Here is a 12196-nt window from a genome sequence, read left to right on the forward strand (position 1 = left end):
ACATGTAGTTACTGTTAGCCTCCTTTTCAGACTTCTAGGAGTGGCAGCGTTTATTATTGGGGGGGGGGGGGGCTCTAGTAGTAGTAGTAGTAGTATCCAGGCACACTCCATCCAACATTTCCTATTACATGATTCTATCACGACCTCTGTTGACCACTTATTTGTGATTTTAAACATGGGTTTTCTAATGCAGAATGAGACTGTTTCCCGATATTAGAGAACCTTAGCCCACCTTGAAAATTGTTTATCAGTGCTCCCCCCCCCGAAAAAATAAACGTTGTCCTTCATAGAAGTCTGTCAAGGAGGCTAAGTTGTTACCTCAAAAGTTATTTTTCTTGTACTATTTTTCTTATCAATTCCTATATTGAATATCTGTTTGCCTTGGTGGCATATTGCTGGGGCACTTTCTGTTTATATACATGTATATAGATGATTTATTTATATCTCTAGCTTCTCAAGTATCTGACAATCAGCAAAATATTCTCATAGAAATTGTTCATGTTAAAAGCGAATTGTTGTCAAGGTCAAATGACAAGTGTGCAAAATTACATAAAGTGAATCATTCCTTTCCTCTTGTATCCTTTGTATATCTATTTGTATGTCTCGAATGATAGATGCAAACATGAATTTCCCATGTAGATACAGCAATTTTAGGATCTAATATATGTTGTGAATATAGTTTCTGGATGCCAAGAAGAATCATAACAAATAATGAAGAAAACAAAGAAGCATGTCCAATTTGCAATTGTGTGTTATGTTTCACTTTCGAGTTAAGTTTTGAAGACAAAAGTAGCCCCTAGACTAAAATACAACATGTAAGACACCATACAAAACATTGACCCGAAAACACCCCTATTGAATAGTGGTCTATTCCACGTTTGACCTTTGACCAGGTCAAGTCGCCAACATGGCAGAATCAAAGCAACATGCAGCATTTTCTGACTCCAAATCTCCCCCGTTTGTCATCAAAACCGTCGAGATGCACACGGGCGGTGAGCCACTGCGAATCATCACAGAGGGATACCCTAAAATCGAGGGGAAAACCATCTTAGAGAAGCGAGCGTACGTTCGTGACAACCTTGATGTTTTCCGGAAGAGGTTGATGTGGGAACCGAGGGGCCACTATGACATGTACGGGGCCCTGCTGGTAGAACCAGACGAGAAAGACGCCGATATTGGCGTGCTTTTCATGCACAACGAAGGCTACAGTACCATGTGTGGGCACGCTTGTATTGGGCTAGGACGATATGCGGTAGACAAAGGGATAGTTCCCGCGAAAAGTCCGCAGACGGAACTGGTGATCCAGTGCCCAACCGGTCCGGTGAAAGTCTGGGTGGATTATCATGACGGAAAAAGTGGGCGTGTCCGGTAAGGTTTTGCTGTTGTCGATGTCTTTATGATATCCACTCGTTCAGCTCAAGTATTGCCATTTCCTACACTCAAAATTGGCAGCTCAATAGATCTAGTACCAGAGTACTTGGATGAAAAAAAATGCATTCGAAACACTTGTGACTTGAGGGCATAAGGCAAGCTGTCCTCGCGTCTCAATCACTATTTGCTTTCTCCGTATATTTCGTCTATAAAACTGCCTATCTCGATAATGCTTGTGATTATTCATAAGAATCGAATCGAATTTACTTTTTTTTAATTTTTTTTTTTTTATAGGTTTCACAGTGTTCCGGCATTTGTCTTTTCACTCGACCAAGAAGTTGACGTTCCCGACTACGGGCGGGTGAAGGTAGACATCGCCTACGGAGGGGCGTTCTACGCCTTTCTCTCCGACAGCTCTCTCGGGCTAGATCTCCGTACAGCTCCGGTTCAAGCCATAAAGAACGTTGCTACAGCGGTAACAGAAGCCGTGAAGAAGGCTGTGCCGCTACGCCACCCGGAGCACCCGGATCTGGCGTTTCTCTACGGGACGATCATAACAGACGGGCGGGACGAGTACGAATCGACGCCGACGGTGAACACCTGCGTGTTCGGTGATGCGGCCGTGGACCGGTGTCCAACGGGGTCGGGCGTGACGGCAAGAATTGCCATACAGGTGAGATAAAAGACAAAACGAATAAGGCCGTTTGCAGTTTGAAGTTATTACTTTCTTTTCTTAGTCCTTCTCGTTGAAGGAAACATTTTTGTTTGTAAAAAGACCTCTTTTCCCTCAGTCCAAAATCCAACCTTTTTTAAATCGTACTTGTTTAGGAACGTAATTGAGACGTGCTCACTGTCTAGAAACTCTTCTTTTAGAATCTACGTGGTACATGTACATGAAAAAGACAGTCAATAAGGGAAGCTTTTTATGACTCTGGGACAATGCAACTCCGTAGCGGAACCCGGAAAATGTGTTGTTTTCCAAATAAAGATCCTGTTCGGAAAAGATAGATAGATACGGACAATAATTATGTTTGAATGTTGGTTGTGACTAGACGGGAATATTGAAATGATTGGTTGTGTTACAGTACACGCTTATACTGATAGCCTGCCTTGAATATGGATTGTAATCTTACAAAATACCAAAACGTTTAAAATTTCCAGTCACAGTTATTTAAAGACAAAAAAGGCCAACCTCCTTGTATTTGAATTTTCGGGGAACATTTACAAATTGTATAGGACAAATGATCAAAAACTAACCAATATTTAGTGACATTTTTATTCGTTTACTAGTATTTCCACGATACAATTTTCTTTATCCCTTATTTTACCGTTTTGACACCAGTACCGCCGTGGACAGATCGACCCGTCCAAAGAGCGACAGTTCGCGAGCGGCGCTACGGGCTCAGTGATGACCGGGCGGCCAGTGAGGGAGACCAAGTGGGGCGAGTTCGATGCCGTTATCGTAGAAGTGGCGGGAAACTCGTACTACACCGGAACCGCCGAGTTTACAGTCGAGCAGGACGACCCGCTGAAAAATGGCTTTCTCGTCAATTGATTGACAATGCTTTACATGATTACCTTCGCCGAGAAGGTTATGCAGAGGGTAGCGTTTGTATGTGTGTGTGTGTGTGTGTGTGAGTGTGTGTGTGTGTGTGTGTGTGTGTGTGTGTGTGTGTGTGTGTGTGTGTGTGTTCGTAAAGAAGCAGAATAACTAGAGAAGGCCTGAATGGATTGTCTTCATATTTGGTAGGTGGGTAGATCTTGATGAGACCTGGAAATGATTAGATTTTGGGTCCCCTAGCGGCTTGTTACGGTACTGCAGCGGAACTTCCTGTTTGGATATCTTGTGTTCTGGACATGCTATGGAACTGTTTTTTTAGTGGTAGATAGCTCTTTGGACAGAGAGTAAGTGCTATAGGTTTGGGCCCCCAGGGGCAGTTTTTGCTTCAGACTTTGAAAGGGAATAACTCAAGAAGGGCATGATGAATGGCCATGATTTTGGTAAGTAGATAGCTTGGGTGATGATGTACATGATTATTCGTGAATAGTTTCGTCAGCTTGGTAGGTCAATGAATGAAAATACTCTTTGTACACAACCTACTGTTTTATTAGCACCGACGTTTCGTCTGTCACCTTCCTCAAGGCAATTCTGACTGGTTCACGTTGTACTGAAGCTATAAGCAGCGACGCCTATAGCTGCAGTGCAATGCGTACCGGTCAGAAATGCCCTGAGGAAGACTGGTCCCTGAAACGTCGGTGTGAATAAAACACTTAGTGGTGTACAAATAGTGTTAAGAAGGGCCACAGCATATTCTTCTCATTATAGTCAATCGAAGCCAAAGTTTAATGCAGAACAATTGTATCAGGTACAATGTAAGGAAAATGGTTGTATAAGACTACTGGTTTGTTACATTAACAATATTTACATTATGTATTTAAATTATGTCTGTTTTCTTTGGTGTATAACCACTACAGGTAGATAATTTGACAAACATTACATTAGTTAACGTTATTCTTCACTTTACCTGATTAATCCGTTATTCCTCCCTTCCATCCATCCATTCATCCATCCATCCATCCATGCATCATTCCATCCATTCATCCATCCATCCATATAAGATTGAGGTACTATACTGTGTTTAGTTTGATTCAGCAGACAAAAACACAAACCACGCATCAGCTACATATTCGAACCTCACCAATGTATTTCTGCTGCATTGTAAAACCAAGGTGGGAGTTGTGTACTGACAGTACCAGTGAAAGGACACCCACATTTCATAATAAAATCACAATCATAGATGTTACGTATGCTTCTATATATAACGCCATACGAGACATGGCAGACAGAATGAGTATTTTTAGTGGTATGCAAGATTTAGGCTAAACATTACGACGCAACAGGTACCAAGTGTTTAGCCATGAGTTGTTCTGAACAGGAGCATTGCAAACTAGGGATATCTGGATGAGGGACAATTTCAACACTTTTTCTCAATCGTCAATATTCTAACACGGATACATGGGGTATATTCAGGGGTACATGCTGACTTACAGATTTTACCAAAAATGTGGACGTCGCCGTCCAAATTTCCACATATATTACAATTAATACTTTATAAAATCTTTCTATGTACATAACCTCATAAATAGAAATGTCTGCGCTGCTAGATTCATCTGCAGAACGTGATGGCGTCGCGGACCCGGGAGAGTGCCCTGGCCACCCCTGTCAGCTTCCTCTTCACCCACCTCTTCACAGGGTGAGCCCGTCGCTGCCTGCGGTATATTTGGTCGGCGACCATTTCCTGGAGCACGGCAAGCGGAAATGACAGCTGCTGAACCCTCAGCCGGACGGACTCGGTGCATCGGTCAAAGATGTACTGCAGCTCAGAGGCCGTCATGTTCTTCACGGAAATGAAGTTTGCGGAGACGAGCAGGCCAACCGGTAGACGGGCAGTGCTGTCGGCAGCTTGGAATACCACGTGCACTCGTTCCATGTCAGGAGTCATCGTTGTGAGGACGGAGAACCCGAAGTGGCCCAAGTCGCCCCTTTGAAAGACATAGTCTTCGCACAGGTAGGGCTTCTGTGGCGGCTGAAGGACGGGAGCACTTTCCGTTGCCCTCGCGGCTGCGACGGTCAGAGATGGGGTGGAGGCTGGTTCCTTCACGGGAACGGCCGTCTTGGCATCTGTGTCAGCCAGAGACTGCGCGTGAACTGGCTTCCGTGGCGACACTGTGATGGTCGTCTCGGCAGTTGCGTCTGGCAGACCCAAGAGAAGGGTGCGGAGTAGCTCGTCTTGCCTCACGGCAAGGGTCGTCTGGTCAGCCTTGCTGACCACAGACTGGGTACAGGATGTCTTCATCATAACCGTCGTCTCGCCAGCCGCGTCACCAAGAACAACCGGGGTGCGGAGAAGATCCTTCGGCTTCACACCATCCGTCGTCGTACCAGTAGTGTCGCTAGACACCGTCTTGGTATCTGGTTCTGATGTCTGGGCGGTTGTGTCAGCCAGGGACTGGGAGGGGAGAGGTTTCTGTTGTTCCGTGGTACCCGCCGACTTGGGGGTAGCCTCACGCAGAAGCTTGGCACTTTGCGGCTTCTGGGGTGTGACGTTCACCACACTAGCCTCTGACGAAGTGGAGCTTGCCTTTCCCACCAGCTCGTCCTTGATCTCCTGAACTGAACGCCTGTGTCTAGAAAAAGGAAGATCAAAATCACACATTGTCCTTGTGGACGCAATCATACATGCTTCTATTCTAACGGGAGGACTAGTAATGATGCAATTTTGTGCAGTTATGAGATTCTCAAATCTTTCAGGTAACATGAGCTGAAAACATCCTACCATAGAAAAGCCGATAGGAGGCTCATGAACATAGGTAAGTTGTTATTCCTTTTACTACCCACATATCAAATATCTTAGGGATTCTTTCATATCATCTCTAGCTACGATATTCACAAACCGCGCCTAAGACAAAACCACAAATGGCACCGAAAATATAGTTTTCTTTTCGAACCTGTCTCTTTTGTGCAGGTATGAGATAATGTCCTTCAAGTTACATAAAAGCACAGCATCGGTACTACGGAAAACCGTTAGGGGGGCCATGATCAAAGCTTTATTTGGGCAAAACTCATCCACATACCAAATACATGTATCTTACAAATACAACCATAGCTCCTCGAAGTTTGATGCCCATAAACAAAAACACAGTACAGACAAACACACAGACGCCACCAAAAACATAACTTTGTTTGCGAACGTAAGTACCTGATCAAGACTTGGTCACTGTCATCAGGCATTGCCAGGAAGGGTGTCATGCCTGCGGCTGCAGTGTAGTCATGCCGCGGCCGGCTGGCCAGGGCCTCGAAACTGCTCACGAGTTTACTCACGTGAGTCGACCTGTAAAGTGCGCAAAATATGTCTTTACACTACAACAGTAATTTGAATACTTGACTTTCGGTTTCATTTTCTGTTGTTCTCCTAGGCATCCAACAAAAGTACTTAGTCTTATCCCATACTGCATGGTTTTGTGTGGAGTAGATTAGTTTCCTATAAATGTCGCTACTAGTAAGGACCATACCTTTTGGCTGATACAATTGTCGAACAAGAATGCTATAGTGTGTTGAAGAGAAGTATCCATCGAAAAATATATCTACATATTGTTCCCACATATCAAATATCTTAGGGATTCTTTTATATCATCTCTAGCTACGATATCGATATTCACAAACCGCGCCCGAGACAAAACCACAAATGGCACCGAAAATATAGTTTTCTTTTCGAACCTGACTCTTTTGTGCAGGTATGAGATAATTTGTCCTTCAAGTTACATAAACGCACAGCATCGGTACTACGGAAAACCGTTAGGGGGGCCATGATCAAAGCTTTATTTTGGGCAAAACTCATCCACAGACCAAATATCTTACAAATACAACCATAGCTCCTCGAAGTTTGATGCCCATAAACAAAAACACAGTACAGACAAACACACATACTCCACAGAAAACATAACTTTGTTTGCGAACGTAAGTACCTGATCAAGACTTGGTCACTGTCATCAGGCATTGCCAGGAAGGGTGTCATGCCTGCGGCTGCAGTGTAGTCATGCCGCGGCCGGCTGGCCAGGGCCTCGAAACTGCTCACGAGTTTGCTCACGTGAGTCGACCTGTAAAGTGCGCAAAATATGTCTTTACACTACAACAGTAATTTGAATACTTGACTTTCGGTTTCATTTTCTGTTGTTCTCCTAGGCATCCAACAAAAGTACTTAGTCTTATCTCATACTGCATGGTTTTGTGTGGAGTAGATTAGTTTCCTATAAATGTCGCTACTAGTAAGGACCATACCTTTTGGCTGATACAATTGTCGAACAAGAATGCTATAGTGTGTTGAAGAGAAGTATCCATCGAAAAATATATCTACATATTGTTCAGAGCTTTCTTCATTGTTGATAACCAGAAAACACAATCAAACTCATATGCACAAAAGTTCATGGTTCCATCACAGTAACACAGTAAACGTTTTGAACACGACAAGCAGTAATCAAACAAGGGCTGCTAACGTACCTGGCCAAGCGCTCCATTCTCCAACGGACTATCTCAGATGGTGCCATTTTCAAATCGAGATATACTCGAAAAACAACCAACAAATCAAGAAAAATAGCGGATAAGCAAGGAAACGATCCGATCATGTCCGCAGGTGATTTGTTTGTGCCGCGTTACCACGGGAGCAAAGCGAACACTCGTTCTGGAACATCATTGACTAACTATTGTTGCTTCATGAAGTGATTGGAACGCAGTTTGGCTTGGCGATGAGTCGATAAGGGCACTGCCCACCTATCAATTCTCCTATCCCTCTTAATGTGAGCTTTTCATGGAGTAAACCTCCGGAAGGTGACTTTTGATAGCTTTTTTTTCTTAATTTGATTTGTTCGGTGGGCAGTGCCCTTATCTACTCATATCATGGTCTAGTCATATTACGCTCCAACAATCTTATGATTTAGTTATGAAGCAATCCCCTTGGATATAGCGTTGAAATTGAATACGAACCTTCCATAGCCGTAATTCCAATAAAACACAGCGTTTCCGGAGATGTTTTACCTTCTGTTGCGAGCACACGTCGACACCTTAGACAATGGAAAAATCACCAAAACCTAACCAGGAGAGCGATATCTAATGACATTTAAAACTGCAATTACCTACCAGCCGCAAGGGGCTCTCTGGTGCCGACATGACTCAACCGCAGTACTCAGGTCAAAAAAGCGCCTACGCCGGACAATCGTTTGGATGCCGAAACTTTCCTGCCTTATCCTGTCAGGCATTAACACGTTATCATCTCAAATGCTTTTTATATAGGTCGGATCAATCAAAGACAAAGGCAATTTATGATCGACTTAAACGCCTGCCTTTGGGCTTTGGCGCCCAATTATATTTTAGCCCGCACTTTTTCGGCTCGCGGTCTAATACCGGCATGAGACCTGAAGCAGCAATAGTTAGTCAATGATGTTCCAGAACAAGTGTTCGCTTTGCTCCCGTGGTAACGCGGCACAAACAAATCACCTGCGGACACGATCGGATCGTTTCCGTGCTTATCCGCAATTTCTTCTTGATTTGTTTGTTGTTTTTCGAGTACATCTCGATTTGAAAATGGCGCCATCTGAGATTGTCCGTTGGAGAATGGAGCGCTTGGCCAGGTACGTAAGCAGTCCTTGTTTGATTACTGTTTGTCGTGTTTAAAACGTTTACTGTGTTACTGTGATGGAATCATGAACTTTTGTACATATGAGTATGACTGTGTTTTCTGGTTATCAACAATAAAGAAAGCTCTGAACAATATGTAGATATATTTTTCGATGGATACTTCTCTTCAACACACTCTAGCATTCTTGTTCGACAATTGTATCAGATACAAGGCGTGGCCCTTACTAGTAGCGCCATTTGTAGGAAACTAATCTACTTTTGTTGGATGCCTAAGAAAACAACGGAAAATGATGCCGAAAGTCAAGTATTCAAATTAATGTTGTAGGTAGCATAAAGACATATTTTGCGCACTTTACAGGTCAACTCACGTGAGCAAACTCGTGAGCAGTTTCGAGGCCCTGGCCAGCCGGCCGCGGCATGACTACACTGCAGCCGCAGGCATGACACCCTTCCTGGCAATGCCTGATGACAGTGACCAAGTCTTGATCAGGTACTTACGTTCGCAAACAAAGTTATGTTTTCTGTGGAGTATGTGTGTTTGTCTGTACTGTGTTTTTGATTATTAGCACTGAGCAAACTTCGAGAAGTTATGGTTATATCTGTAAGATATTTGGTATGTGGATGAGTTTTGCCCAAAGCTTTGATCATGGGCCCCCTAACGGCTTTCAGTTGTACCGATGCTGTGCGTTTATGTAATCTGAAGGATACTAAACTGCACAAAAGAGTCAGGTTCGAAAAGAAAACTAAATGTTCGGTGCCATTTGTGATTTTGTCGCAGGTGTGGTTTGTGAACATCGTAACTAGAGAAACTATGAAAGAATCCCTAAGATATTTGATATGTGGGTAGGTGTTAGCAAAAGGAATGTCAACTTACCTTTAAGTTCATGACCATCCTATCGGCTTTCTATGGTAGGATGTTTTCGGTTTATGTTACCTGAAAGATTTGAGATCTCATAACTGCACAAAAATTCCATCATTACTCGTCCTCCCGTTAGAATAGAAGCATGTATGATTGCGTCCACAAGGACAATGTGTGATTTTGACCTTCCTTTCTAGACACAGGCGTTCAGTTCAAGACATCAAGGACGAGCTGGTGGGAAAGGCAAGCTCCACTTCGGTAGAAGCGAGTGTGGTTAACGTCAAACCACATGATGCTACCACCAAGTCGGCGAGTACCACGGAACAACGGAAACCTCTCCCCTCCCAGTCTCGATCTGCGGTAAGCAAGGATGCCCAGACGACCCTTGCCGTGAGGCAAGACGAGCTACTCCGCACCCAGTCTCGATCTGCGGTAAGCAAGGATGCCCAGACGACCCTTGCCGTGAGGCAAGACGAGCTACTCCGCACCCAGGATGCCCAGACGACCCTTGCCGTGAGGCAAGACGAGCTACTCCGCACTCAGTCTCGATCTGCGGTAAGCAAGGATGCCCAGACGACCCTTGCCGTGAGGCAAGACGAGCTACTCCGCACCCAGGATGCCCAGACGACCCTTGCCGTGAGGCAAGACGAGCTACTCCGCACCCAGGATGCCCAGACGACCCTTGCCGTGAGGCAAGACGAGCTACTCCGCACCCAGTCTCGATCTGCGGTAAGCAAGGATGCCCAGACGACCCTTGCCGTGAGGCAAGACGAGCTACTCCGCACCGTGGATGCCCAGACGACCCTTGCCGTGAGGCAAGACGAGCTACTCCGCACCCAGTCTCGATCTGCGGTAAGCAAGGAAGTCCAGACGACCCTTGCCGTGAGGCAAGACGAGCTACTCCGCACCCAGGATGCCCAGACGACCCTTGCCGTGAGGCAAGACGAGCTACTCCGCACCCAGGATGCCCAGACGACCCTTGCCGTGAGGCAAGACGAGCTACTCCGCACTCAGTCTCGATCTGCGGTAAGCAAGGATGCCCAGACGACCCTTGCCGTGAGGCAAGACGAGCTACTCCGCACCCAGGATGCCCAGACGACCCTTGCCGTGAGGCAAGACGAGCTACTCCGCACTCAGTCTCGATCTGCGGTAAGCAAGGATGCCCAGACGACCCTTGCCGTGAGGCAAGACGAGCTACTCCGCACCCTTCTCATGGGTCTGCCAGACGCAACTGCCGAGGAGACCATCACCGTGACGCCACGGACGCCAGTTCACGTGCAGTCTCTGGCTGACACAGATGCCAAGACGGCCGTTCCCGTGAAGGAACCAGCAGCCTCCACCCCATCTCTGAGCGTCGCAGCCGCGAGGGCAACGGAAAGCGCTCCCGGCCTTCAGCCGCCACAGAAGCCATCCCTTTTCATCAAAGACTATGTGTTGCGAAGGGACGACTTTGGCCGCTTCGGGTTCTCCGTCCTCACAACGATGACTCCTGACATGGAACGAGTGCACGTGGTATTCCCAGCTGCCGACAGCATTATGCCCCTACCGGTTGGCCTGCTCGTCTCCGCAAACTTCATCCCCGTGAAGGACTTGACCGTGTCTGAACTGCAGTACATCTTTATTCGATGCACCGAGTCCATCCGACTGAGGATTCAGCAGCTGTCATTTCCGCTGGCCGTGCTCCAGGAAATGATCCCTGATGAAACCTACCGAAGACAGCGACGGGCTCACCCTGCAAAGAGGTGGGTGAAGAGGAAGCTGACAGGGGTGGCCAGGGCACTCTCCCGGGTCCGCGACGCCATCGCGTTCTGCAGATGAAATCTAGCAGCGCAGAAATGTCTATTTATGAAGTTATGTCTTAGAGGTTTTATAATGTACGAATTCTATAATGTTCAATTTTTGAACGATATTGTTCATATTTCGGTAGAGCTGTAAGTTAGCATTCTACCCCTGGATCTATCTATGTTAAAATGATAAAGATGGAGCAAAATTGTGAAATCGTCCCTCATCCAGATATCCCTAGCTTGCAATGCTCCTGTTCAGAACAACTCATGGCTAAATACTTGGCACCTGTTGCGTCGTAATGTTTAGCCTAAATATAGCATACCACTAAAATACTCATTCTGTATGCCATGTCTCGTATGGCGTTATACATGGAAGCATAAGTAACATCTATGATTGTGATTTTATTATGAAATGTGGGTGTCCTTTCACTAGTACCGTCAGCACACAACTCCCACCTTGATTTCACAATGCAGCAGAAATACATTGATGAGGTTCGAATATATAGCTGATGCGTGGTTTGTGTTTTTTTCTGCTGAATCAAACCTCGATCTTATATGGATGGATGGATGGATGGAATCATGGATGGAATTATGGATGGAATCATGGATGGATGGATAGATGGATGGATGGATGGATGGATGGATGGATCTCGATGGATGGATGGAACGATTGGCAATATTAACAGAAAGTACATCTTGAAGCTGTGTTCCTTATGTAACTGATGCATGGAACATCCACCAACAAGGGCCCCTCTATGCATAGCCAGACGACATTCTAATACAATGTGTCACATATGACTACCAAAAATATGCCAAGATACGCGTCAACTAATATAGAAACAAGTCTGTTCTTCTAAAGGCAACACAATCGTAGTCTATGAAAAGTGTTACAACAGAATCGAAGTTATAAAGCGATACCATTTCCTTGTAAAGTAAACTGAAATACTTTCAATGACCGCCAAGTTCATGACGTCATTAAACCTTCCCACA

The 12196-nt window shown here is 45.4% G+C and overlaps 2 protein-coding genes across 2 annotated transcripts; one reads left to right on the forward strand and one right to left on the reverse strand.

The window, feature by feature from the left end:
* The first annotated feature begins 11 nt into the window (after positions 1-11).
* Positions 12-4175, forward strand: LOC136421665 (trans-L-3-hydroxyproline dehydratase-like). Its single transcript, XM_066409134.1, has 3 exons — positions 12-1368; positions 1666-2044; positions 2714-4175. The coding sequence occupies exons 1-3, from the start codon at positions 908-910 to the stop codon at positions 2924-2926; spliced, it is 1053 nt and encodes a 350-aa protein (XP_066265231.1). The 5' UTR covers positions 12-907; the 3' UTR covers positions 2927-4175.
* Positions 4176-4200: 25 nt separating this feature from the next.
* Positions 4201-7446, reverse strand: LOC136422224 (uncharacterized). Its single transcript, XM_066409870.1, has 4 exons — positions 7430-7446; positions 6898-7029; positions 6132-6263; positions 4201-5559 (listed from the first exon to the last, which is right to left on the reverse strand). The coding sequence occupies exons 1-4, from the start codon at positions 7444-7446 to the stop codon at positions 4539-4541; spliced, it is 1302 nt and encodes a 433-aa protein (XP_066265967.1). The 3' UTR covers positions 4201-4538.
* Between the last annotated feature and the right edge of the window lie 4750 nt (positions 7447-12196).

The sequence above is a fragment of the Branchiostoma lanceolatum genome, chromosome 16 (assembly GCF_035083965.1).
Source record: "Branchiostoma lanceolatum isolate klBraLanc5 chromosome 16, klBraLanc5.hap2, whole genome shotgun sequence".
Taxonomy (NCBI): Eukaryota; Metazoa; Chordata; class Leptocardii; order Amphioxiformes; family Branchiostomatidae; genus Branchiostoma; species Branchiostoma lanceolatum.